Genomic DNA, 25,182 nt, shown 5'->3' with positions numbered 1-25,182 from the left:
GCCATATCAGTCCCTTATACTATCTTTTAGGGACAGAATATCAGTCTTTCATGCTATATCATTCAGTCTCTAATACTTTCACTTAAATCTTTAGTTTATTTCGTATCAACCCTTGATACTATCTATCAAAGACAAAATATTAGTTTTTAATACTATCATGTTCAGTCTCCAATGTCTTTTCTTCAAGTTCAACTTAAATCATATTAGTCTTTAATAACAAAAAAAGATACACGATTTACGTGTCTTAATGTTAAGTCTTTTAAACTAAATATAGTTATATACTTTTCACAAATTTACTAATTTTTTAAATTAAATGACAATTAATGTCTCATAATACAAAATAACATCATACACAAAAAAAGACAATTTACTTCACAATATGTAATATGTCAAATATAAAAAATATTCCAATGCTAAACAAATGTAATACATTAACTTTTTCATCATATTATATCAATTCCCTAACAAAACACAATATCCAATTAAGACATGTTCAGACCCATTTACCTAGCACAAATGAACTAATTCAAACGTGATCAATCCTCTCCTGGTAATGTGCTCAACTAGATGTGTGGTTCTCATGGTGTTGTGGTTCTCGTTTCTGTAACTATCACCTGACGATTGCCAATTGTGAGAAATCGTCAATTGTGAGAGAAGGTGCCCGAAACAGATTATGGCATTGTACTTTGTAAGCCAAATTCTAAAAAATCTATCTAGTTGGATGGAATGAAATGAGAAAATGAATGGGATGGACAAGGTAATGGAATGAGAGATTGCATTCCATGATATGTTGTCATGTAAAAATGGAAAAGATTTTTGTATGAATTTTTTTATATTATTAGTAAAATACAATATATAATTCAATCCCTGTTCTATAGATTATTTTAATTATAATTAATGAAATTTAATTAAATAATAAATAACTAAATATATTAAAGGCTCATTAAAACCCGAATAAGTTGTAATAAAAATTATATTTATTTAGCTATTTAGAAAATGGTATTTAGTTAAACATAATGAATTATATAATAGGATTGGTGTTATTAAGAACTACAAAATTAAATATGGGTTACATTCCAATTTTATATTCCATTTCTTGATGGATTAAGAGAAAACATGCCTAAGGGATGAAAGTAATCGTTCATCCCATTCCATTGGGGAAAACACACAGATTTTTGTTAATTCCAATAGAATCAACCATGCCATTCCTTCCCTGATTCCATCATGCCACAAACTATCTATAAAAGTACAAAAAAACCATGTCATTCGTTTGTTCACATACCTAATGTCCCTTCAAGTTGTGATACAGTGAGGTGCATCCATTGATCTAGTAGCAATTCTGCAAATCTATAATTCCGTTAAAAACTTTAATGTTAGTAAAATCAGCAATCACTAAAAATAAAATATCTTCGTAAGAAAACAACTAACAAAAAGCATAGTCTAAACCTTTGTAATTTTATTTGATTACCTTCAGTTTAAAATCCTATGAAAGCAAAATATTAGAGGCCTTAATATCCCTATGAATAATCCTTCGTTGACAACCCTCATGAAGATACAAAAGACCTGAAGCAACACTTGTGGATGGAGGCATCAATTGCTAGTGATGAAAGAAGATGCACGAAGACTAAGATAAAGGAAACATGGTCGATGGCTTCTCTCTTTGACCAAGACCATTGCTGAAAAGTAATATCATTCATTTACCTACACCACTTTATCGCAGATAGGAACTTGTAGCAGCAACTCTATACCTTCTCCAAATCTGAAACATTTTTAGCCATAAAAAATATAGAAAATTCTTTTTACACCTGCTGTGCATGGAAATCAACTACAACAAAGTTGTCTTAGTTAACTTTAGTAGTAATTCATGAAGGAATTTAGTAATTACCCTCTATAAAGTATAACCATACATTTAAATCTAAAATTCTTAAAAGGAAACAAAAAGTGGAACTACCATTCAATAATTAAAGTTCGAAATATGAGCAAAAGCAAAGTGGTATTGTTTTATATTTTAAAACCATCTGTTCCAGAACCTAAAATACAAGATTTACCTTATTTTGAACATCAGTACTGACATCTTTAGAAGTTGGTAACTCCTTGAGTTGCTCGCTTTCTATCATCAAAAATGGATTCGTCTATAATAGGAATTTTGATCTGTATGTATACAAGAGATTATGATCAGATATGTTATCTTGTATAATCTTTGTTTATAGTTTCTTAATATAATATGTTCCTCCAGTTCAGTGAACCATTGTTCCACTCAAGCCTAAAAATTTAACTCAAAAAGAAAAAAAAAAACAAAACAGGTGTGGTGTTTTGGATTTTACAGTGATGATGATTAATATGTTTGGTGAAATCTAACTTATTAAAGGAGAACGTCTCTCACCTCTGTCATTTGGTTTTAGTCTACGTATTAGATCAATAAATCAAAAATTTTTAAAAAAACATATATGTATTTGTGTGTGTGTGTGTGTGTATATATATATATATATATATATATATATATATATAGACACACACAAAGAGAAAGAGAAAAGAGAGAGAGAGAGAGAGAGAGAGAGAGAGAGAGAGACTCCTTGTTAGACGAATGAGAAGTTCAAAGAACGTATTTTGCAAGAGACTGAAACGCAAAAAAAAGACAAATAACTTCAAATATCTAGTCGCATAGAACCACCTCCATGAATCTAATTAGTTGATTTCATAAGATAACACTTAAATGGGAGATAGAACCCTAAATCGCTTTCTATGTTTTGAAATAGTGTATTTGAGGAGAGGAGGTACTGATTAATTTACATGTAGGGTGCTTATAAAATAGCCAAGCGAAAATCAAAAGTAATTAAACAAATGGGAAGATTAAAGTCTTTTAACAATTGCAATTGCCGACTCATGGTGTATCATCCCCAATCCTCTTATTTTCCTTCTCCATAACCACCACTTTCCTGTATCTAACAAGAATTTCCATTAAAACATTATGAAAATTATGAACCCAAGAATCGGAAAGGGAAAATAGAGGATCAAGGGAAGACTAGAAAACATTTCACATGCCTGTTAGAGCCGATGTAGAGACATAGAATCTTGCCAATGTAGTAGACAAAGAAGAAGGGCGGAATAGAAAAGAGCAGGTGACGGTTTAGCAGTAGACACAACCAAGGAGGTGAGCTGGAATTAAGTTTTATGATTATAAATTGGGGTGTTCGTTTGGATGGATCGGTTTGATCCGATCCAATCAAGTGAATCCAAATTGATTTCGGTTTTCAAAACATGGATTCGAATAGTCCAAATTAAATTCAACTTTGATCCGATCCAATTTAGTTACAATTCGGTTGGATCGGTTTTTATAATTCGGTTTTCAAAACATTTTAAAACGACATATAATTATAACATTACCTAAATTTACACAAGAAACAAAAACAAATTATTTAGTTGTGATTTGATATTTATAAAGAACTACTAAGAACATATATTATAATTAAATATTTTATAGATAGATAACTTTTGAGAGAAAATGCATATTAATGTTTTTTTATCGGGTGAAACGTTTTGGACCTATTTGAAAAAATAAATTACAAAATTAATAAATAACTATAGATATATATGATAAATATAATAATAAATATTTATTCGGTTTTTTTGAAATATTTGGTTCTTATTTTATAAACCAAAAACCAAATCGAAATTCAAAATAATAATTCGGTTTTATTGAAAAACCAAACAAAAAATTCGAATATCTGAACCAAATAGTGCAATCCAAATTGTCTAATTTGACAATTCGGTTTTATCCAAATAGTGAACAACAATAATTATGAAACAACACTTAGGGTTCTTTTTGCCTCAATACATTTTTGGCTCTTTAAAATTTTGGAACATAAACATAAGATATAGAGTCGGAGTTTTAAAAATTTGGATATAAAAAAATTTGTTATTTTTTTATTCGTTTCCTTCCTAAAATAACGTTTTTAGATTAAATTACATATATAGCCCCTGTAGTTTGATGAAATTCACATAAATGTATAATTATAAAATGTGTGTGGAGCTTTTCTTTTTAAAATTTTGTTTGGAATTAAAATATAAAACATAAATGTATAGTTCTAAAATATATACGGTTCAACATATAAATGGAGAGGATTGGTGAAGCAACTTCATCTTCCCGTATAGAACTCATTGATGATCTTTGTCGGTCATGTCTCCTATATTTTGACAACGTCTCCGTTTGTTAAAACTTATATTTCATTGTCTTTCTCTTTCTTGCTTGATTTTGATTTGGCTAATTTTCAATTTTTGTTTGCGATTTAAAAAGGAAATTGATTTTAGTTTTCATGTTTTTTTTCATGAGCGCTAATTTTTTCATCAATCCTTAATGAGTTTCCCTCAAAAGTTAAAATTAACGCTAGACTATTTGAGACTAGAATTATTCCCCAATATGATTCCCTCAAAACCTAAACTGGCGCAAAAAATAGGGACTCAATGTAGTCTCGAATATGTTTGGTCAATCTCTAATGATACATGCATTAACATTAGTCTTAGATGATATTTGAGACTAATTCATCGGTCCTATATAGATGGTATCCAAGACTGATGAAGCGGTGTATGGTGATTTTACTCCAAATTCAAAAGTGGCTATTATATGCAAGACTAAACTTTAGTCCCTAATAAGTTTCTTTCAAAATAGTATTCATGATTGATTCATTAGGCTCTTATTTACAGAATCTATTACTAGATAATCAGTCTTAGATATTAAAATTTAGTTAGTTATAAGTTTTTATTCAAATGCCAAATAGTATATATCTATTAGAAACTAAAATTTAGTGTTTAAAAACTTTTCCATCCAAATGAAAAATTGGTGTAATTGTATCAATGACTAAAATTCAGTCCTTCATAAGTTGCATGCACAATAAAACTAGCACAAGTCTCTCAGAGACTAAAATTCAATCCCACATAAATTCCCCTCCAAAGTCAAAGTTGGTACTAGACTATTCAAGACTAAAATTCAGTCCCCAATATGTTTCTCACCAAACCTTAATCGACGCAAACATATTAGGGACTGATTTTTAGTGTCAAATAAGTTTGGTTAGTTCCTAATAACTCACACATATAAATCGGTCCTAAATTGTATTTGAGACTGATTTATCAGTCTCAGATACATAGTATCCAAGACTGATTAATCAGTCTATGATATTTTAGTCACAAAAGCCCCTATTTTTCTTGTAGTGCTTATTAATCAGTTGTTTTAAACAAATTGTTAATTAAAATATATATATATATATATATATATATATATATATATATATATATATTAATAATATAAAATTATAATTATTGATTTAAATAAAAGAAGAATAGTTAAAGGTGACTCATAGTAAAAATAGTAAAAGGAGAATAAACTTATTCTTTTATTAGAATAAGGAGATGAGATAACTATGAAATAGATAATCAATAGGTTGACAAAAGACATAACATTAATTAAGAGACATAATAGGTGACAATAGTAAAAGAAGAATAAATATATTCTTTTATTAGAATAAGGAGAGGAGATAACTATGAAGTTTAGTGTAATTGGTAAAGGCTGGAGGGAGTGGTGTCGCACTCCCTCATGAAACCGCAGTGACACGTAGGTGTCACTTCACCCGTTACCACAAAAGTATGGTTTCATACCACACCCAAGGAGTGGTGCTACACTTGGGTATTTTTTTTATTTTTAATAAATAAAATAGACCAATCAGATGAATGTGAGAAAAAGGAACCAGTCACGTTGTTTGAAGGAGTGCTCTGTTGGAAAGCCGCATTGCACTCTCTACCGCACCCAAGGGGCGGTGTTTGTGCTTATGTGGAAAGGGGAGTGCGGTTCAGGCCACACCCACTCTCTCTAGTCTAATGTTTTCTTAATAAAAGAAGAAAACATATTACTTCATTATTTATATAATAATTAAGTCTTTTTTGCCACAATCTGCTCTAGCTTCTAGGTAATTATGCCTTATCTTTGACCACGAGTTGAATTCAATATGAAGCAGCTTACAGTTGGGGAAAAAGATTGATGACTAACAATTTGAAAATGAGAAAAAGATCAGAAAATAACATTCATATTACCATAATCATATGCATATATTCTATTGTACATTCATGTATGTCTATACACACTAACATAAGTGGGCAGCAACATAATTAAATACACCACCCATACGAAATATGGACCCTCCTTCTGGTTAATATGAATCACAACAAATTATCCAAAATAAAATTAAATAAGAGTTATTTTAAATAAATGACATATTCTAAAAACATACATTTGGGTCTAAGACTTTGGTTGCCAAGTTAATTACACATGATATAATTTCAGAGCTAATCAATGCGTAATATTGTAAATTTTGTGATAGATAAGCCACGGTCTTATATCCTTTATTATTGCGTAACAACTGTCTTCTAAAACATAGTTTTAGTTTATACCTTAAATTTTGCAGAATAACTCCAAATCCGTGTGTGAATGTTTTTTCTTTACTGATATAAAATTTAGATGCTACGAAGAATAATGCTTAAAGCTTTTGAATTTCACAGCGGATTTCAAACAACAAGATATTATATAACCCCATAACTTAAGCTAGTATATATCCCACACTTTAAGTTAAAGATTTGCAACATCTTTATCAAATCCCATGGGTAAACGAAGTATTCAATTAACGAGAAAAATACTACTTATAAACCAATACTACTAGTCATCTGTCATCAAATCATCTCTACGTAATCGAATGATTGATGCCATTTCGAACATATATTGTTTCCCAATGCTTCTTTCAGTTACAAATGTCATTCTTGTCTACTATCTATTTTCCTCTATTTATTTATGCTACAGCGAGGGAGCACTAAATCTACTTGAAAATGTGTCTATACCAGCAGTCATTACATTCGGAGACTCCTACTTGGATCAGGGTAATAATAATTATATCAACACTATCGTTAAGGCCAATTTTCATCCCTACGGAAAGGATTTCGTTGATGGAAAACCAACAGGAAGGTTCACCGATGGAAAATCACTAGCTGACTTCTTCGGTATTTCTCTCCTTTTTTTTTTCTTTTACACATGTGTTTTCATCATGGTCTATGCAAACGAGTTTTATACCAAAATATAATTAATAAAAAATATTTACCACATAAAGTTAGTTTCCATATAATCACCAAATACTAGGAAAAGGATGGTGGGCCTCGTATTTTTATATTAAATAAACGAAAAAAACAATGTCAACATTGACTAATTAATGAGGAAACGTGGTCCTTCGCGTTTTTTCTTGCCTCATGGTTTCCTTTTGCCGGAAAAAATGGATGCCGACAACAAAACCTCCTCCAACCTTCTTTTTTTTTTTTTGGTGGCATGTTGACACGACCACACTTTTATCATAGATAAAGATCGGCAAGAAAGTCAAATGTTTATCTGACATTAAATTTTGGTTGACAAAATTATCATGGTTCAAACTTAAGTTGAATTTGATTTTGTTAAAGCTTAGGGTTTCCTAAAATTTTAACTTTTTGAGGATTGTTTAGCACCAAAAAGAATGATCTCCATAAAAAATGGTAATAGTTTGAAAACAATGATATGATCGGTATGAATGTTGAAGTCTAATTAAAAAGATTAAAATAAAATAATAGAACGCATAAAAAAAATTGGTTTACTATCTTATTGTAATTAAATTTCAAACTGCTATCTTTAGGTAAATATTTTTCAAAATTACAGAACTTCTATGCAAACTATCTCCATGGATTTGTAATTGTGTATATAAGCAAGCCATTTTCTTCACGTGTAATACACAACCTCACTTTTTCCATCTAGTAGACGTAAAGATTTTAGAACCTTTTGTGCTGGAAGTATGTCTCAAGTCGTAGCCACTAAATCCACTTATTAAGTTAACTTTTTTGATGTTGGTTTAAAAATTGGTCGACTATAAAAGATAATAAGTGACCTTTCATTAAATCAAAAGTTATCAATACACTCTTTTCCCACTTATAATCCAAAATTCAAACCATTTAATTTTCTAAAGTGATAAAGTCAACTAAGCCATATATTCACATTGATTTTTTTAGAACTTTAAGAAGCTTTTACCTTTTTAAAACAAGCTAGAATTAAAAAAACAAATTGTAGCCATACAATCTTTTAATTTTTATTTTATACAAAAAAGTTATAATTCAAGTGACCTTACCACCTTTTAGCCTTTTAAGCAATGCTTCACAAATAAAAACCATAACTTCAAAGTTTGTAGCTATCAACTAGCATTTTTCAGTTTGAGCCTTATAGATACTAGTTAGTTTGGCCAAATGAGACCTATACTCTTATGGTGAAATTACATAATAGAAGATTCGTCAAAAACATCTTTGATCCGTTTATGATATTAATCATTAACCGATCATTGTATTTATTTTTAATTTATCATTTTTAAAGGACTTAGAAAAGTTTAGACATATCACAGTGCATACAAAAATTATCATATTATTATTCTACAATTTATATAATTCAATTAGTTTTTTTCATATAATTTATTGAACTCTAGAAAAATTAAATAGAACATTTATTTAATTTAAGATAAAAATATATTTTTTCATATAGAAAAGTTTAATGGTAATTAAACTCTATATCCATTGAACTTAGCCGTAACATCTTAGTATAATTAAGTTTAATCTATTGAATGTGAACTACACACTCGGCTCCGTTCAACTATTTCATTAAATCTACATTATGGATTACAAAGATTATTTTGTTACAATAAATAAACTTTTTATACTTTTTATTATTTAAAAGTACTATTTCATCGGTTCTTGTTGGGTCGTTTTATTAATATGTAGTCTTTCTAAAAAACGCATTGAAAGTTAAGAAAAACACTCTACTTTTATAATAACCTTAGCAAGAAAATGTCATCCTTGTAGGTTAACCTTTAGTAACAACCTAATTTCGTCCCCAAAGATTTTGTCTTGAAACTCAATTTCTTATAGTTGCCCCCCTTGTAAAGTTCATAACCAAAAGTAGATAGAAGTTGCTAAAATCTAAGAAATTTGCACTTATTAATAAAACCTCATTTGTTATATTGGGCATAATATATGTTTTCATTAAACTGGAAGGGGTGTAGTGCAATGTCATACGCCATACATGTATTATAAACTTATAGATCATTTCAACTAACAAAACTGCAATTGTTTCATATGAAATTATAAGTCAATGCACTAGGAGTGAAAGAGTATCTTCCAGCATATTTGGACCCTCTCATACAAGACCAAGATCTTAAAACTGGTGTAAGTTTTGCTTCCGGTGGCAGTGGATATGATCCCATAACCCCTACAATTACGGTATGCTTTTTGATTTTTCTTTTAATAATACATTTTCATTCCTACCCTTTGAACTAATTGTTGAATGTATCTCATATGTGTTTATGTGTGTGTGTGTGTTCCAACTCGGATGCATATATCGTAAATAGTCTGTTATACCACTATCGAGTCAACTAGAGATGTTCAAACAATACATTGGGAAGCTCAATAAGATCGTTGGAGAAGATGCTACCGAAAATATACTTACCAAAAGTGTATACCTGATTTCAGCAAGCACCAATGATTTTTTTATTAGTTACTCTACTGTTCCTGTTAGAAGAGTCCAATATGATGTTCCTACTTATAATAAAATGTTGGTACAATTAGCCGTAAACTTTGTAAAGGTAATAACTCTTTATCAATCATTTTTTGAATGGTTTTTATATCAATAACTATATGATATTTCTATTTTCTTACTAGACAGAGCATAAATGTTAAGAGATCATTGCTTCAAGCATTCAATAAAAGTTCAAAGAAAACGTTGAAATGAGATATATTAACATACGATTGGTTTTAAATTATTTGAAGGAAATACACAAATTGGGAGCAAGAAAGATAGCTGTCCTTAGCGGGCCCCCAGTTGGCTGTTTACCGGTTCAAAGAACGTTATCTGGTGGAGTACTAAGAAAGTGTGTAGACAACGACAATAATGCAGTACAATTGTTCAATGACATGCTAAAACAACAACTTAAATTTCTTGAAAGCAATCTTCTTCAGTCCAGGGTTGCTTTTGTTGATTTCTACAATCCTTTGATGAGCATCATTGAAAACCCTCACCAATATGGTATCACTATATCCAAAATATTGTTTTACGACTACTTATGTCAAAATTTTAATGATGCTACAAAGTTTTTAGTTATGTCGGTTTTCTCTAAATCGTATTTTGCTAAGTGTCAATTAGTTTTCGATCAATCTACCTTTGTTTTAGAGTGGATATTACAAGTAATCACACAGCGGATAGTATGAGTTATGTTTAATTTGGAGTTACCTTCTAAAATAATTTTAGACTACATTTTTCATATTCACATTGTAGTAATTACTTATTATTATTATTATATTTTTGTACCTTTTGCTAGGGTTGGAGGTTACAGATAAAGGTTGTTGTGGAACTGGAGCGATAGAGGTGCTCTTTCTATGCAACAAACTCAGCCCAACATGCCATGATGACTCTAAATTTTTGTTCTGGGATAGTATCCATCTTTCAGAGAAAGGATGTATTATCTTTGTAAATCAAGTTCTACCAGATTTAGTTAATAGTTTATTCTAAGATAATTGAATTGCACTGGTAGCTAAATTGTTAATGTTAGATAAAACGCCTTTGTTCATGAATAAAGGAAGGCTTACAACTTTAACAAACAATGAGTCTAAACAATGCAGTCTTCATTTTGTTGTTTAGCTAATGTTACCAAACTCCCCGTCTTTCCTTGTGTTAGCATTTGAATCTTGACTTTTTTGTGATGTTTCTTCTCGATAAATATATGGATATATTGTGTTACATATTTGATATTGTTTAATCTATAATACAGTTTATTATTTTTCAAATGTCGTAAATGTTTTTTTTGATGATTGACTAGTTCTTCTTGTTCTTCGATATCACTACTAAAAATTAAAACAAAGAAAATATACTTATTTTGATTGTGTAATATACTTTATTTTTTATCGTAGAAATTGTATTGTATTTTGTATTATTTTCATAGATAACTAGCAGAAAAAACTTGGGTTTCGCCCCGGGCCGTTTTTTGTGTTGTTTATGAAAAAATGTAAAAGTTTTGGCAGTAAAGACCAAAAGTGTCAAAATGGTTAAAGAATTAAACGGGCTGGAATTAGCAAGTTTTTAGAAAATAGACCAAAGTTAACAATTCCTTAAAGTTTTGTGGCAAAACATTGAATATTAAAAGGTTTCAAAAAAATGTAAAAGTTTTGATTGAAATAACTAAAAGTGTCAAAATGGCTAAAAAATGAGGGGAAAAGTTGAAAAAAAACATGCAAGTTTACTATTCATAAGGGAAGCGGAAAAACACTGGTTTTGCACCGGACCATTTTTGTGTTTTTTATGAACAAAATGTAAAAGTTTTAACTGAATGGACCAAAAGTGTCAAAATGGCTAAAAATTAAAGGGGTTGAAATTAGAAAGTTTTTAGAAAATGGATCAAATTTGTAAATTTCTTAAAGTGTTGAGGCTAAACTTTGAATATTAAAACGTTCCTAAAAAATATAAAAATTTTCATTCCAATGACCACAAGTGTCATGTAACTTACTAAATCGATCAAATTTATGTTTTTTTTCTTTCATTGTGTCTAAGAACTTAAAGCATTAAAATTCGCTACCATTTAATCAACCCTACTAAAATCTAAATGAAAACTAATAGAATAAAAGATAAAAGAAGAACATATTATAACTCAATCAAACTTTTCACAAAATCATTGGATAAAGTTTTTCAATTAAAATACAAAACGCTTAAGTATTATTCGTTAAAAAATATTGGTTTTTATTTTCTCTAGAAACTTCAAGAATTATTTGCAATAAAAGTATATATATAATTGATCTTTTTCATTCAATAATTGAACTTAATTCAATGGTATTTATTGAAACCAAACTAAGAGAAAATGAAATTAGATTTGTTTTGTTTAAAACTACGTCGTTTAAAAGTTTGTATATCAAAGCTTAGGTACATAATAGGCACATATTCACTTTTCCCATATATATAGGGAGCGTTCAATCAAAAACATTTCTTATCGCGAGAACATTTGAGAACAAATTTGGACCACATAATTTTTTTAATTAAAATTACAAAATAATATTCATATAAATAAAAAAAAAGTTACAAACAATTAAAAAACTCACTAACTAACACCACCCACCACCCACCACCACGACCTACCACCTATAACAACCACCCGCCCCCACCACCCATCACTAACCACCACCACCACCAACCACCACCTATTACTACCCACCACCCACCACCACCCGCCACCACCACCACCCACTACCCACCTACCACAACCACCACCCACCACCACCACCAACCACCACTCACCACCACCATCACCACCCACCACCATCACCACCCGCCACCACCACCCACCTCCACTACTCATCACCACTACCACCCACAACCACTACCTACGACCCATCATCACCACCAACCACCACCACCATCCACCACTTATTACCACCCACCACAACCACTATAAACCACCACGCACAACCCACCACCACCGCCACCACCAACCACTACCTGTCACCACAATCACCACCCACCACCATCACTACCCAACCACCACCACCACCTATCATCATCAACCAACTAACACCACCCACCACCACTACTTACCACCCATCACCACCACCCGCCACCACCACCTACCACCCATCACTACCCACGACCCACCACCATCCATCACCAACACCACTAACCACAACCACCACCCACCACTAACCACAACCACCACCCACCACCATCCACCACCAATCACCACCAACCACCACTTGCCACCACCTACCACAATTACCACCCAACCACCATCACTCACACCTACACCCACCCACCACCCATCACTATCACCACCACTCGCAACCACTTACCTATCATTACACACCACCACCACCCATCACCACCATCTCGCTTCTACCACCCATCATCACCAACCGTCGCCACCACCCCCACCCCCACCTACAAAAACCACCACACATCACCACCAACCACCACCATCCACCAACCACAAACAGCCACCACCACCATGAAACATCACCACACACCACCACTACGCATTACCACCACCATCCATCAACAACACCATCACCTACCACCCACCAACCACACAACCATCATACACCAACCACCACCCACCACGCCTACCACTCTTCACCACCACTACCACCTACCTTCCTTCACCAACCACCACCACCCAACCAGTTATTACCCATGACCCCCATCACCTACCACCCACCACCACCATATGTGATTAAAGTCATATAATCATATAAGTAATAAGTGATTATATGTATTTAGTCACATAAATTACATGTGATTAAATACATATAATCACATCCCCTAATCTAATAAATAAAACCAGTTCTGCCACAAGCACTCTCTCATCCAATTTTCCCGCTCAAATTATCTATATGAAATTCCTGTTCTGCCCTCATACAGTCACCCCTCTGAAATGTTTTAGAACCCGGTGTATTCATCAATCCCGTAAAATCAGCTAATCATATAATCTTCAACCGCTCATCGAGCGCAATCCCATTAAATCAGCAAGACCCACTCCATATCTTTTGATGTAAACCCTAATTATCACAAACTTTCCTGGATTTAGGCTTTACAATATTGAATCGATCGCTCCACCACCTCCACACAAGTGTTCGATTGAAAAGAAAATAGAGAGAGCGATTGAAATCTTCGGACTCATCACCATGTTTAGGTTCGATAGCTTATCTTCCATGTTTCAGTTCAACCTTAAGAAACCGAAGATCACCTATCACTTCAGCGCTTCCTCCACCAACAGGTTCGATTTCTGATTTTTTTATTCGTCTTTTTGATTATGAATTTGTTGTGGAGTAACTACTCTTCTTCTATATGTCTGTTACTTTTTTGTCGTAGTGATCCAAAACTTCGTCATAGCCATATATCATCCTAAGCCCCAAAATTTCTTCAGAATTTTGCTCTGCGAATTAGTTGATAATAATATAGTTATAGGGTTTCGAATTTGTTGATTCACTAATGATTATCTACGTATGGTAGCACTCCTTAGGGTTTTAGTGTTAGGATTGCACATATCGGCTCAATACCTCTCTATATTTGATAGAAGTTCCGTGGTATAATCAAATGGATAATGTTTCAAAATAAAATATGATACCGCATGCATTAACCATTAAAATTTATGCTCGAGTGAAATATACTTTGAATCTAGAAGATCTTCAATTCGCAGATATTGTAATCGAACCAGTTATGGGAGCAGGAGGTGTGATACCTCCACCTGAAGGTTATTTTGAGAAGGTTGGGCTTTTATAAATTTACAGATTTTCCCCTATATTATAGTTAATGTAAGCAATAACTCTCACATGTGTTATATCTTTTTAACCATTATGCAGGTCCAGGTTGTTGTTAGAAAATATGATATTTTATTCATAGGTTATGAGGTAAAGTGGTAGTTTTTATTTTTAACTTTATATTTTTATTTTGTTGAGTAGTAATAAGTAATAACATTTTGCAATTGTAATTTACCGGTAATCTGTGCATTTGGAAGGATTGGAACTATGTTTGGATGTGATAAGTACAAGATTAAGCCCGATCTTGTCTACATAGCAAAGTTATAATCACTAAACATATATAAATAAAAATGATTAAAATCAGATACCATATAATCTCAAAAAGAATTACAATAAAAAAAAGCCAAAAAATTTCAGTCCCTTTCCTCTGCATATACGTTGTTCTTGTTAGCACAGAAGTTGCAGATGTCATATCTTCACAAAGCAATAAACTCGATAAAATCCCATAACTTATTCCGTGGTTTCGTTAGAATTGGTGATTCTCATCATTGTCTGGAATTACATTTCCCAACATTTTATATTCCTTATGTGTACTTTCTCATGGATTCACCTATTCTGGGCATCCTGTATTCTGTGTTGTTGTAGAAGCTCTCAAAATTTACCAGTACTTTCTTACTTCACATCTTGAAAAAATAATAATTATTATTATTGTTATACAATAAATGTTTCTCACATTTTATATATTTCCAGGGAGAGAAATATTGTTGATATAGTAAATGATGTGGCACCAAACTTTCAAGAGGGTTTAAAATTGTTTTCCTCAAGTCCTATAATTGGAGAGGTATTCATTATATATTATTTTTGTGATTATAAAATATAGAAAACATACATATGTATCTTTTTAGCCTATGATGATTTTGTACATCATTTTCTATGTTAATACTCATATTTGCTGTGGAGTAACTACTCTTCATAGTCTATGCATGATGTTGGTGAAGATGTTATGGTTGTAGAAAGATATTTGATTCAAAATTTAAATTTGTTCTTTTTAAATGCCTTCAAATGTTAATCATATTTCCTTTTGCAGATACATGCATTTTTCATGTAGTAGGAGCCAATTTGGCATTCAAGATCCTTATTTTCTTGAGATGCATTACGATCGACTTTCAAATTTGGCATTGACTTTAGTGGCAAACACCTCAGACCAAACATCCATGAAGATTCACGTTCTATTTATCTATAATCCGATTTGAAATTGTTGGTGATAAATCCATTTAATGAGGCCATACATTAAAACCTTTTCTTGTAATAGTCAAAAATATTGAAGAATGTTGAATAGTTGGTCACAAAGTAGAAACAAGGGGAGAGATATGGGGAGATCTATGGTGGGATATAGCTTACAAATGATTTAATGAGTTTAAATCGAACAATGAAATTTTTCAAAATCATTTGCATATTGAAATAGACTGGAAAGAGAAATTAGGGTATACATAAGATTTAAATGAGTTTAATTCAAAAAAAAATTTTTAAATTTTTTTTTTTTTTGTAAATTACAGTGGTTCACATTTGTGATTATTTTTTTTACTGAGGCGAGTTTAACGGGTGGGTGGAGAAGAAACAACTACAAACTTCTTTCTTGTCCCAAAACTAAAAAAACGATCATCAAATATGTGCAGTTGTTATGCAGCTCACAATATTTTTTTTCCAAAACTTACCAATAAAACAGTATCTTAGATCACTGTTAATTAAAAGATGGTTGGACATTTTTGTTCCTGATAACTAGAAACATCTTTTTAAGTTTTGACTAAGTAAATCTCATTCAATTGTCATGGATCGGTTTTAGTTGAAAGATTAAAAATTTTCCTTCTATTTTAACATGTTTGTCCCTGACAGATTGACATTTTTGTCCATACAAAATCACTTCTGACATTTTTTTCCCTAAAATAAAGTTGATATTTTAAAAATAAAAAAGTAATGTTTATGTAAGTACATTCCAGAATACTTGGACGCAATAACAACCATGGGAATACGCTATCATTTTAGCCTCATCTTTTGCATATTGAGCTAAATTGTTGTTTAGAATTAAAAATCTTCCCTAGAAAAGAATCATGTATAGTCTTAGTGTAACAATGTACTTTTTGGACTAAAGAAGGAAATAACAATGATTATTTTTTCATTCATCTCTTTCTCTTGACAGGTCTCTAATTTGTAACTAAAATTAAAATTTCAAAGTCATAAGGATGTTGCCATGTTCATCTTCACATTAACACCACCATCAAGACTTCATCATCGGGTTTCGTTTTGAAAAAAGAGGGTGCCCTCGGTGGGAAAAAAAATTTGTGAATGATGAAATGATGAATGTAGGAGATAATATATATATATATATATATATATATATATATATATATATATATATATATATATATATATATATATATATATATATATATATATATATATATATATATATATATATATATATAAAAATTCTTTACTCTTCTAATAAATCCTTTTTATCTATTAAAGATCATGAAAATTTACTTATCATTTCAATTTTTGGTTAAGATACAAAATATGGTTTTTTCCCTTCTAATGTATCCGTAAATGAAATTTTAAAAAAGATACATAGACTAGAAAGTAACATTGTGAGTTCATTATAATTACAATGTTATATCTAGCATTTAAGCTATTCTTTTATATCAACATAAAAGATTTTGTCATTACTCACTCCTCCCGTGTATCAATGCCCCTAATCTTGCTACGCTCTATTCAATATATTCGAAAGAAGAATTACACACCTGTTCATTTAATTTTATTTCTTGAAATTTTGTATCTCAATATACCTGGTTCTTTGGTTATCGTTGATCTTTTTATTTTATAATTTTGGATTTGACACCATTTGATTATTCCTAAATTTTGTTTACCTTTGACTATTGACTAAAAGGCTACAATAACGCATTAATCAAACATATGGGTTGCCATAGAGGCGATCTAATAAAAAAAATTGAACGTCTTAATTATTTATTTGTTATAAGTTTAATATATGTTTATGTATACATTATTATTTACACGATAACTTTTTATGTATCATATTTTTAATAAACTAATTTAATAAATATTTATAAATCATTTATTTTTCATTATCATATTTAATCATCAATATACTTTGTTTTAGTTTCAATTTCTCAATTAAGCATTCAACATTCATGTTATCGACAATGATGGAGCGTTTTATTTTATTTTATTTTTATTTTTTTTTTCAGTTATAGCATTGACCTTTAATTTCAATGTTGATTATAACATTTCTTTCATTTTTTTTTAATTCTAGCATTCAACTTTTATTTTTAATGTCAATTATATCATTTTTTTCAATTTTAACATTCATATTTCATTGGCCTTTAATTTCAATGTTGATCATAGCATATCTTTCATTTTTTTTTCAATTCTAGCATTCAACTTTTTATTTTAATGTTAATTATCACTTTTTTAGATTTTAACATTCAACTTTAGTGTTAATGTTAATTATAGCATTTTGCTTTCATTTTATTTTTGAAATATAACATGTAACTTTCATGTTAATGTCAATTATAGCATTTAATTTCATCTCAATGATAATTATAATATTTGTATGTTAATTATAGCATTTTTAATTTAATGTGAATTATAACATTTTACTTTCATGTTAAAATCATTCATATCATTTTATTTTTTAGAAATTGTCATTTATAATAGTCTACTTCATAAAAAAATTTTAAAGATTTCAAACATAAAAGGAGTAGATATGGATTCTACAGTTGAAAATATTTAGTAATGAGAGCATTAATCTTGGAACAAAGAAGTTTTTACATTGGAACGTGTAAACAAACGAGTGTTTGCAAGTTCATGATAATGACTATGTTTTTGTTAGTATATGTTATTTAAACTTATCACCCGTATAGTACACAGGTTTTAACCTAGTATGATTATATGTATCAAATCACATATGATTTATATAGACAATTTCGTTTTCGTATTCTTCATTCGATAATTTTTCTCATGCATTTAATCATACCTGATTATATAACATTTAATCATATATGATTAATATGAACAAAGATTTGTTATTGTGTTTTTGATTCATTAGTTTTTCGTGTGTATATAAATCACATGTGATTATATGTATCAATTCACATGTGATTATACGTATAAAATCATATATGATTTATATGTTATTAAATACATATAATCATATGTGATTAAATAAACGTGAAAAACTAGTGAATCGAGAACGCAAAAATGAATACTGTCCACTACCCACCACCACCCATCACCCACCACTCCCCACCATCACCCCTACCCACCACTCACCAAAACCACCAAACACCATAATCCCACTCACCAAAACCACGAAACACCACAATTATTACCATCCGCCACCACCATCCCTACCACTAACCACTGCCACCCCCACCTTCACCCACCACCCATCACCATCACCCCCACCCACAACCTCCACCTACCACCACCGTTACCACCCACCACTTACTACAACCAACCTGCACAACCACCAAATTTCACCACACGCCACCACCAATACCCACCACCATTCACTATCACCAACCACCACCACCCGCAACCATCACCCCTACCCAACATCCACTAAAACTACCACCCTTACCGCCAACCACCAACCACCACAACCATCACCATGCGTCACTTACCACCACAAACGACCACCATCCATCCATCACCACCACTACAACCCACCACCCCCACCACTCACTACCTACAACCACCCATAACCACCACCCGCAACTACCACAAACCAACTATCACCCTCCAGCACATCGCCCACTACCCACCAACACCACCCATCACCATCGTTCCCTAACTCCACCACCACCACACATCACCATCGTTCCCTAACTCCACCACCACCACACATCACTATGCATCTCCACTGCGCGACCACCACCCACTACCTACAACCACCAAAACTATATGTTATTAAATGCATATAATGGCATAAATCATGTGTGATTATATGTCTTTAATCACATAAATCATATGCGATTAAATACATATAATCATATATGATTATATGTATTTAATCACATATGATTTATATAAACAAGAATAGTTTTCATGTTTTCCATTCATTGAATTTTATCATGTATTTAATAATATCTTATTATATGTACTTAATAACATATGATTAATGTGATCAAATATTTTTTTTACGTTTTTGATTCAATGGTTGTTCTCTTGTATATAATCATATATGATTATATGTATCTATTCACATATGATTTATAAAGACAATATTATTGTCTTTATAAATCATATGTGATTAGATATATATATATATATATATATATATATATATATATATATATATATAATAACATGTGATTACATGTATTTAATCACATATGATTGAAGTTGACTAAGAACAATTATTGAATCCAGAACATGATAATGAATCTTGTCCATATAAATCATATGTGATTCAATAGTTGTTCTCGTTTATTTAAATAAATATAATTACATAAATTATATGTGATTAAATACATATAATTAAATGTGGTTATATGTATCTAATTACATATTATTTATATAGACAATATTCATTTTCGAATTTTCGATCAAATAACTTTCATATGTATCTAATCACATATAATCACTTGTGATTAAATACATGATAATAAATATTGAATCCAAAACACAACACGAATATTGTCCATATAAATCATATATGATTTTATGTATACGATATTCATTTTCAAATGTGGACAAAGAACACCGATTGAATTGTAAATGCAAAATGAAATCTTGTGCACATGAATCATATATGATTAAATACATTTAATCACATGTGATTAAACATATGAGAACAAGTATTGAATCGAGAACGTGAAAATGAATATTTTCCATATAAATCATATGTGATTATATATATATATATATATATATATATATATATATATATATATATATATATATATATAATCACATCTGATTGAATAAACAAGAACAACTATTTAATCGAGAACGCAAAATTGAACCTTGTTCACATCAATTGTATGTGATTAGATACATATAATCAAATGTGATTATATATATATATATATATATATATATATATATATATATATATATATATATATATATAATCTCGTATGATTTATGTGGACATGATTCTTTTTCTTTTTATCGATTCACTAATTTTTCCTATATATAATCACATGTGATTAGATACATATAATCATGTGACTAATTTTTCTCGAATTTTGTCCAAATAAATCATGTGATTAGATACATATAATCACATGTGACTAATATATTTAATCACATATGATTTATGTGGACAACATTTTATTTTTGAATATTTGATTGAATAATTGGTCTCATGTATTTCATCACATGTGATTAGATGTATTTCATCACATATATTTATATGGACAAGTTTTGTCTGTGTCCATATAAATTATATGTGATTAAATACATGTTGATAAATGTGATTAATTATACAAGAATAACTATTACGTCGAAAACGCAAAAATAAATATGGTCCATGAAATTCAAATTTGATTGGATAGATATAATATTCTCATACACATTTATTTTATTTTATATTAAATCTAATAAAATCTCCATGCTATGATCAAATATAATAGTCTCATCCAAAAAGTATATTTAGTCTTGTATTATATTTACTAATTAGTTAAAAAAAAAATATGTATTTAAAAAATATACGATGCGCCCACAAAAAAAAGTATATGAAAATAAAATTTTACGAACTCTACATTATCCTATATTAAATCTAATAAAATTAATAAGATAATTTGTAACATGTAGTATAAAAATGGTTTGTAATATAAAAATGATCCATATGTGTAATTTATTTGAGAAATAAGCCCACTCCACTAATGCCTTTTTATCCGTTTTAACGCTTTTGCAAAATAAAACCTAATTTGAAAAGTCAAAATTGTAAGGAGTTACTTATCTTTTCCAAAGTACGAATCCTCCACTGCTATTCTTCTTCCCGTAAGGAGCAGCAACTTCTTCATGCTTCATAATAAGTTACCCCTCAAGTGGAGTTCGAAAAGGCTTTGTAAACCTGCAACATGCATCCCTATGATGAACACCCCCAAAACTACGGTCTCACCACCAACTCGACTATCTGGCCGTGAAGCGGAGAGTGCGTCGATTCACAGCCATGATTCAAATTCTCTTTCTCATACTCTCCGAGATGGCATTGATAGTGTTTTTCGTGTTCAAACCCCATATAAGGAAGCTTGTTATCAAGTCAAGCGTTGTCAGGTACCAATCATTGTAAAGGCAGATGGATCAAACTACATTCTTCGTGATGATGTCTAGTGTGTATACCGTATAGTGTGATGCAGATACATAAACGACGGAACAAAGACGACGACGGCGATGGCTGGCGATGGCTAACTTAATCCAAGTGATTTTGCCTCCAAACATTCCTTGAAGCTTCGCTGATGGACATGCCTTCCGTTAATCGTTTCAACCATGATTCAGGTGAATGATCCTGCCTTCCGGCGACACCTTCTTCAAATTACATTTAATGAGTGGCTGGTGAGATTCAACAAAATGAGATCTTATGCCCACAAGACGAGATCCGAAGGTGGTGGCTGGTGAAGCAAGATCTGGTAATGGTTCGGGAAGAGTGGAGGTGGATGTAGGTAGTTTTCTATTGTAAGAGGTGGTGAAAAAACAAATCTGGAGAGTGTAGAGGCGGCAGTCGGGTGGTTTCCAAGGTAAGAGGTGGAGTGAGATACCAAATAAGCAGATCTGGATAGAGTGAAGAGGTGCTGGTCTGGTGATTTCGGTGCTGTTATGGTGGTTCTGTAGGACCAGTGGTCCGGTGGTCCAGATCTAGAGAGAGAGAGAGAGTGTGTGTGTGTGTGGGGTGGGGGGCGGGGAGAACGTATGTGTGTGTGAGTGTATGAAATATTGATAATGATGATATTGAGTGTATGAGATATTGATATCAGATTTTTCTAAAAAATATGGATATAATTGATTTTTATTACCCAAATACCCTAAAGGCAATTAAAAAAACAAAGGGGCATGTTTTTTGAACTCATAAACTAAAAAATGTTCTCAATCTCAATCTCAAAAATGTTCTCATATTAACATATGCGCGCGCACACACACACACACATATAGTGACTCGGAAGTGTTTCAACATGCCTCTTCTTCATCACATATAGGCAATGTTTGCATAAAATTCCATATATCTCATACTTAGCACAAGAACATATAACATTCATTTGACCAACCAAACGGAAGCTAACAATTCTCCAATATTTTTTATCAATATTCATTTGCCCAACTCGATATGTTATTTCTTCTGTACTTTTTTTTAGAGTCTCATGAGTTAAATTGTTATTGGCTTCCATCCATTCTTTTTTAAAAATCTCAAAAATGTTTCTAGTATATCACTCACCTGCTTTTGCTTCAATTGGATGCACAGAAGAAAGAATTGCTCTTGAGTTCATTGTCTTAAAGTCCTCATCTTCTTCGGCTGCCCTTCGAGACTTAACTGCTTTGTCATATTGTATTACGAATTCATTCAACATGGTGCTCGAATTGACAAATCCATCAAAAAAGGAATTAATACTCTCACTTCGTCCACTGGTTGTCATACCAGCCAAGAAAATATCTTTAAGAAAAGCTTTAGCCCAATGTATCCGTTGGCTATACATTTGACTTATCCAAAAATTATTTTCCAAATTATACTTAATACGTATAACTTCCCATTTGCTTTCAAACTCTTCAATGGTGTCACTATTCACCCAATCTTTATATGATTCCTGAAAATCACTATAACGGGTAACAAATGGTCGAAGGTGTTCAGACTCATGCTTTTTAATATGCCAGTCACAAAAGCGGTGTCGAGTGTTTGGAAACACTTTCTTTATCGCATTACCCATAGCTTTATCCTGATCTGTAATAATTGCCTTCGGATACTTGGTAAACATACATTTTAAAAAATTCTCAAATAACCACTCAAATGTTTCTTCCTTTTCATTTTCTAGCAATGCTCCACCAAAAAGTATAGATTACCCATGATGATTAACCCCTACAAAGGGAGCAAATGGCATCTTGTACTTGTATGTCATATAAGTAACATCAAACACAACAACATCTCTAAACTTAGTATATGCGTCTCTTGATCTTCCATCAGCCCAAAAGATATTCCGACGACACCCATCATCACACAAGTCTACGACAAAATAATGGTCATTATCCAATAATGCTTTATCTTGGAAATGCTTTATAAGTCCATAAAACTCCTTTCCCTTATATTGTTTTCGTTGTTCGGATAAGACATCAACACATCGCTTTGACGTAACATCAACTTCATCTAAAGGTTTCAATGCATTAATAACCTTTTTAATATGACATGGCTTCAACCCCGATTGACCAAGTTCCACCATAAGAGATTTACATTCCATTGTACGGTGGAACTTCCCATGAGATCTATGCTTCATTACCTTTGTTGGTGTCATGCTTAAGTCATGATTGTGTGTGTCATTAAACTTGTCAACAATCCATTTCCCATCCTTTTGTTTTGAAATGCGAATCATTGCTCTGCATCCAGTTCTTACCTCTCTACGACGTTTTATTGTCTTTCCACTTGAATTATTACCTTTCAATTGTTTGAAACCTTCTTTGTTGCATACATATATCCTCTGATAATGCTCATTTGTTGACTTGTTCTTAAATTTCCAATGTTTTCGTGTACCAAAACCATGTAAAAATACATAGTCATTGTAAAATGTATATGCATCGTTGGGTGTATCGAAAACCTTTCCAATAATACATGTATCACTATTTTCATCTTCATCACATCCAAGATTCACACCATCATCATTTATTTTCTCGGATTCAGATGTTGCTTCCAAATAACCATTTGCATCAATATCTTCATCTATTTGTGTTCCAAACGAATGATCTGCTACTTGTTTTTCTAAATCCATGATGGTATTAGTGTCAATATCTTCGGTTATACCTGTTTCAGAGGGTCGATCTGATACTTGGAGTTCTACCAACATGTGTAAGTATATGTAAAGTGCCAAAGTATGTAGTACTTATGAGAAAAAAGATAAGCACTAAAATTTAAACAAAAGGATGAACATAATGCCATTAATTACCTGTAATGATTTTTCAAAGATAAGACAGATTGGAAACAATAGAAATCCTGTCAAATTAAAAGAAAAAAAATGAAAGAGAAAGAAATTACAAGTTAATTACTTGATAACACTAATAAATTGCACATACTGCCGAAAACAAGTACTTATAAGAACTCACTCAACATCTTAAAAGTGAAATTACAAGCTATTGTTTTATAATGGCATGAAATAATTGTGTGTAATCTTTTAATTTTGATCGCATCTTAGTTTGGACTCCACTAATTGAGTATAATATTGTTTCCCCATTGATTAGCATGATGCCAAGTGCCACTTTGATTTTTAACTACTTGATGATTTGGTTAGTAAATAAAGTGATAATTGAATAAACATATATGTCAATGTCAAAAGGGACAATCAAAGAAGAACTCAAAAATGAATGCGTTCATATAGATTTCGTTATATGTAAATAATATTAAATAAGTGAGGCAGAAAATTTTAATAATGCTTAGAATTGAATGCGTTATGCTGTGTATATGACTTCGGTTTCATATATGCAATTAGAAAAACAATAAAGAAGATTATTACCTTGCGATTACGAAAAGGAGAAGATGATCATGACATTGCGATTAAATATGAAGATAGAATAATAAAGGAAGATCTTGAAAGTTCAACTGAAAAGCTACGTCAATTGAGTACTGTGAATTTC

General features: G+C 31.3%; 3 protein-coding genes and 1 long non-coding RNA gene across 5 annotated transcripts; 1 reads left to right on the top strand and 3 right to left on the bottom strand.

The window, feature by feature from the left end:
- Positions 1-331: 331 nt before the first annotated feature.
- On the bottom strand, positions 332-2,358 carry LOC122198022 (uncharacterized). Of its 2 annotated transcripts, XR_006191828.2 has the most exons (4): positions 2,049-2,358; positions 1,469-1,759; positions 1,283-1,347; positions 332-614 (listed from the first exon to the last, which is right to left on the bottom strand). It is a non-coding gene; the product is annotated as an uncharacterized LOC122198022 (long non-coding RNA). The 2 variants fall into 2 exon arrangements; XR_008229933.1 differs by lacking the exon at positions 2,049-2,358 and having other exon boundaries at positions 1,469-2,031.
- A 4,406-nt stretch (positions 2,359-6,764) lies between these two features.
- LOC111906529 (GDSL esterase/lipase EXL3) lies at positions 6,765-10,726 on the top strand. The gene is made up of 5 exons (XM_023902302.3): positions 6,765-7,038; positions 9,188-9,318; positions 9,447-9,680; positions 9,865-10,120; positions 10,413-10,726. The coding sequence occupies exons 1-5, from the start codon at positions 6,774-6,776 to the stop codon at positions 10,601-10,603; spliced, it is 1,077 nt and encodes a 358-aa protein (XP_023758070.3). The 5' UTR covers positions 6,765-6,773; the 3' UTR covers positions 10,604-10,726.
- An 8,506-nt stretch (positions 10,727-19,232) lies between these two features.
- On the bottom strand, positions 19,233-23,273 carry LOC128132277 (protein FAR1-RELATED SEQUENCE 5-like). The gene is made up of 3 exons (XM_052768785.1): positions 22,787-23,273; positions 22,620-22,690; positions 19,233-19,292 (listed from the first exon to the last, which is right to left on the bottom strand). The coding sequence occupies exons 1-3, from the start codon at positions 23,271-23,273 to the stop codon at positions 19,233-19,235; spliced, it is 618 nt and encodes a 205-aa protein (XP_052624745.1).
- A 129-nt stretch (positions 23,274-23,402) lies between these two features.
- Positions 23,403-24,398, bottom strand: LOC128132276 (protein FAR1-RELATED SEQUENCE 7-like). Its single transcript, XM_052768784.1, has one exon. It carries the CDS (start codon positions 24,396-24,398, stop codon positions 23,403-23,405), a length of 996 nt encoding a protein of 331 aa, XP_052624744.1.
- Positions 24,399-25,182: the final 784 nt, after the last annotated feature.

Source organism: Lactuca sativa, chromosome 2, assembly GCF_002870075.4.
Source record: "Lactuca sativa cultivar Salinas chromosome 2, Lsat_Salinas_v11, whole genome shotgun sequence".
Classification (NCBI taxonomy): domain Eukaryota; kingdom Viridiplantae; phylum Streptophyta; class Magnoliopsida; order Asterales; family Asteraceae; genus Lactuca; species Lactuca sativa.
The sequence above is the reverse complement of the archived record's forward strand: the minus strand, read 5'-3'. Positions and strand labels throughout refer to the sequence as shown.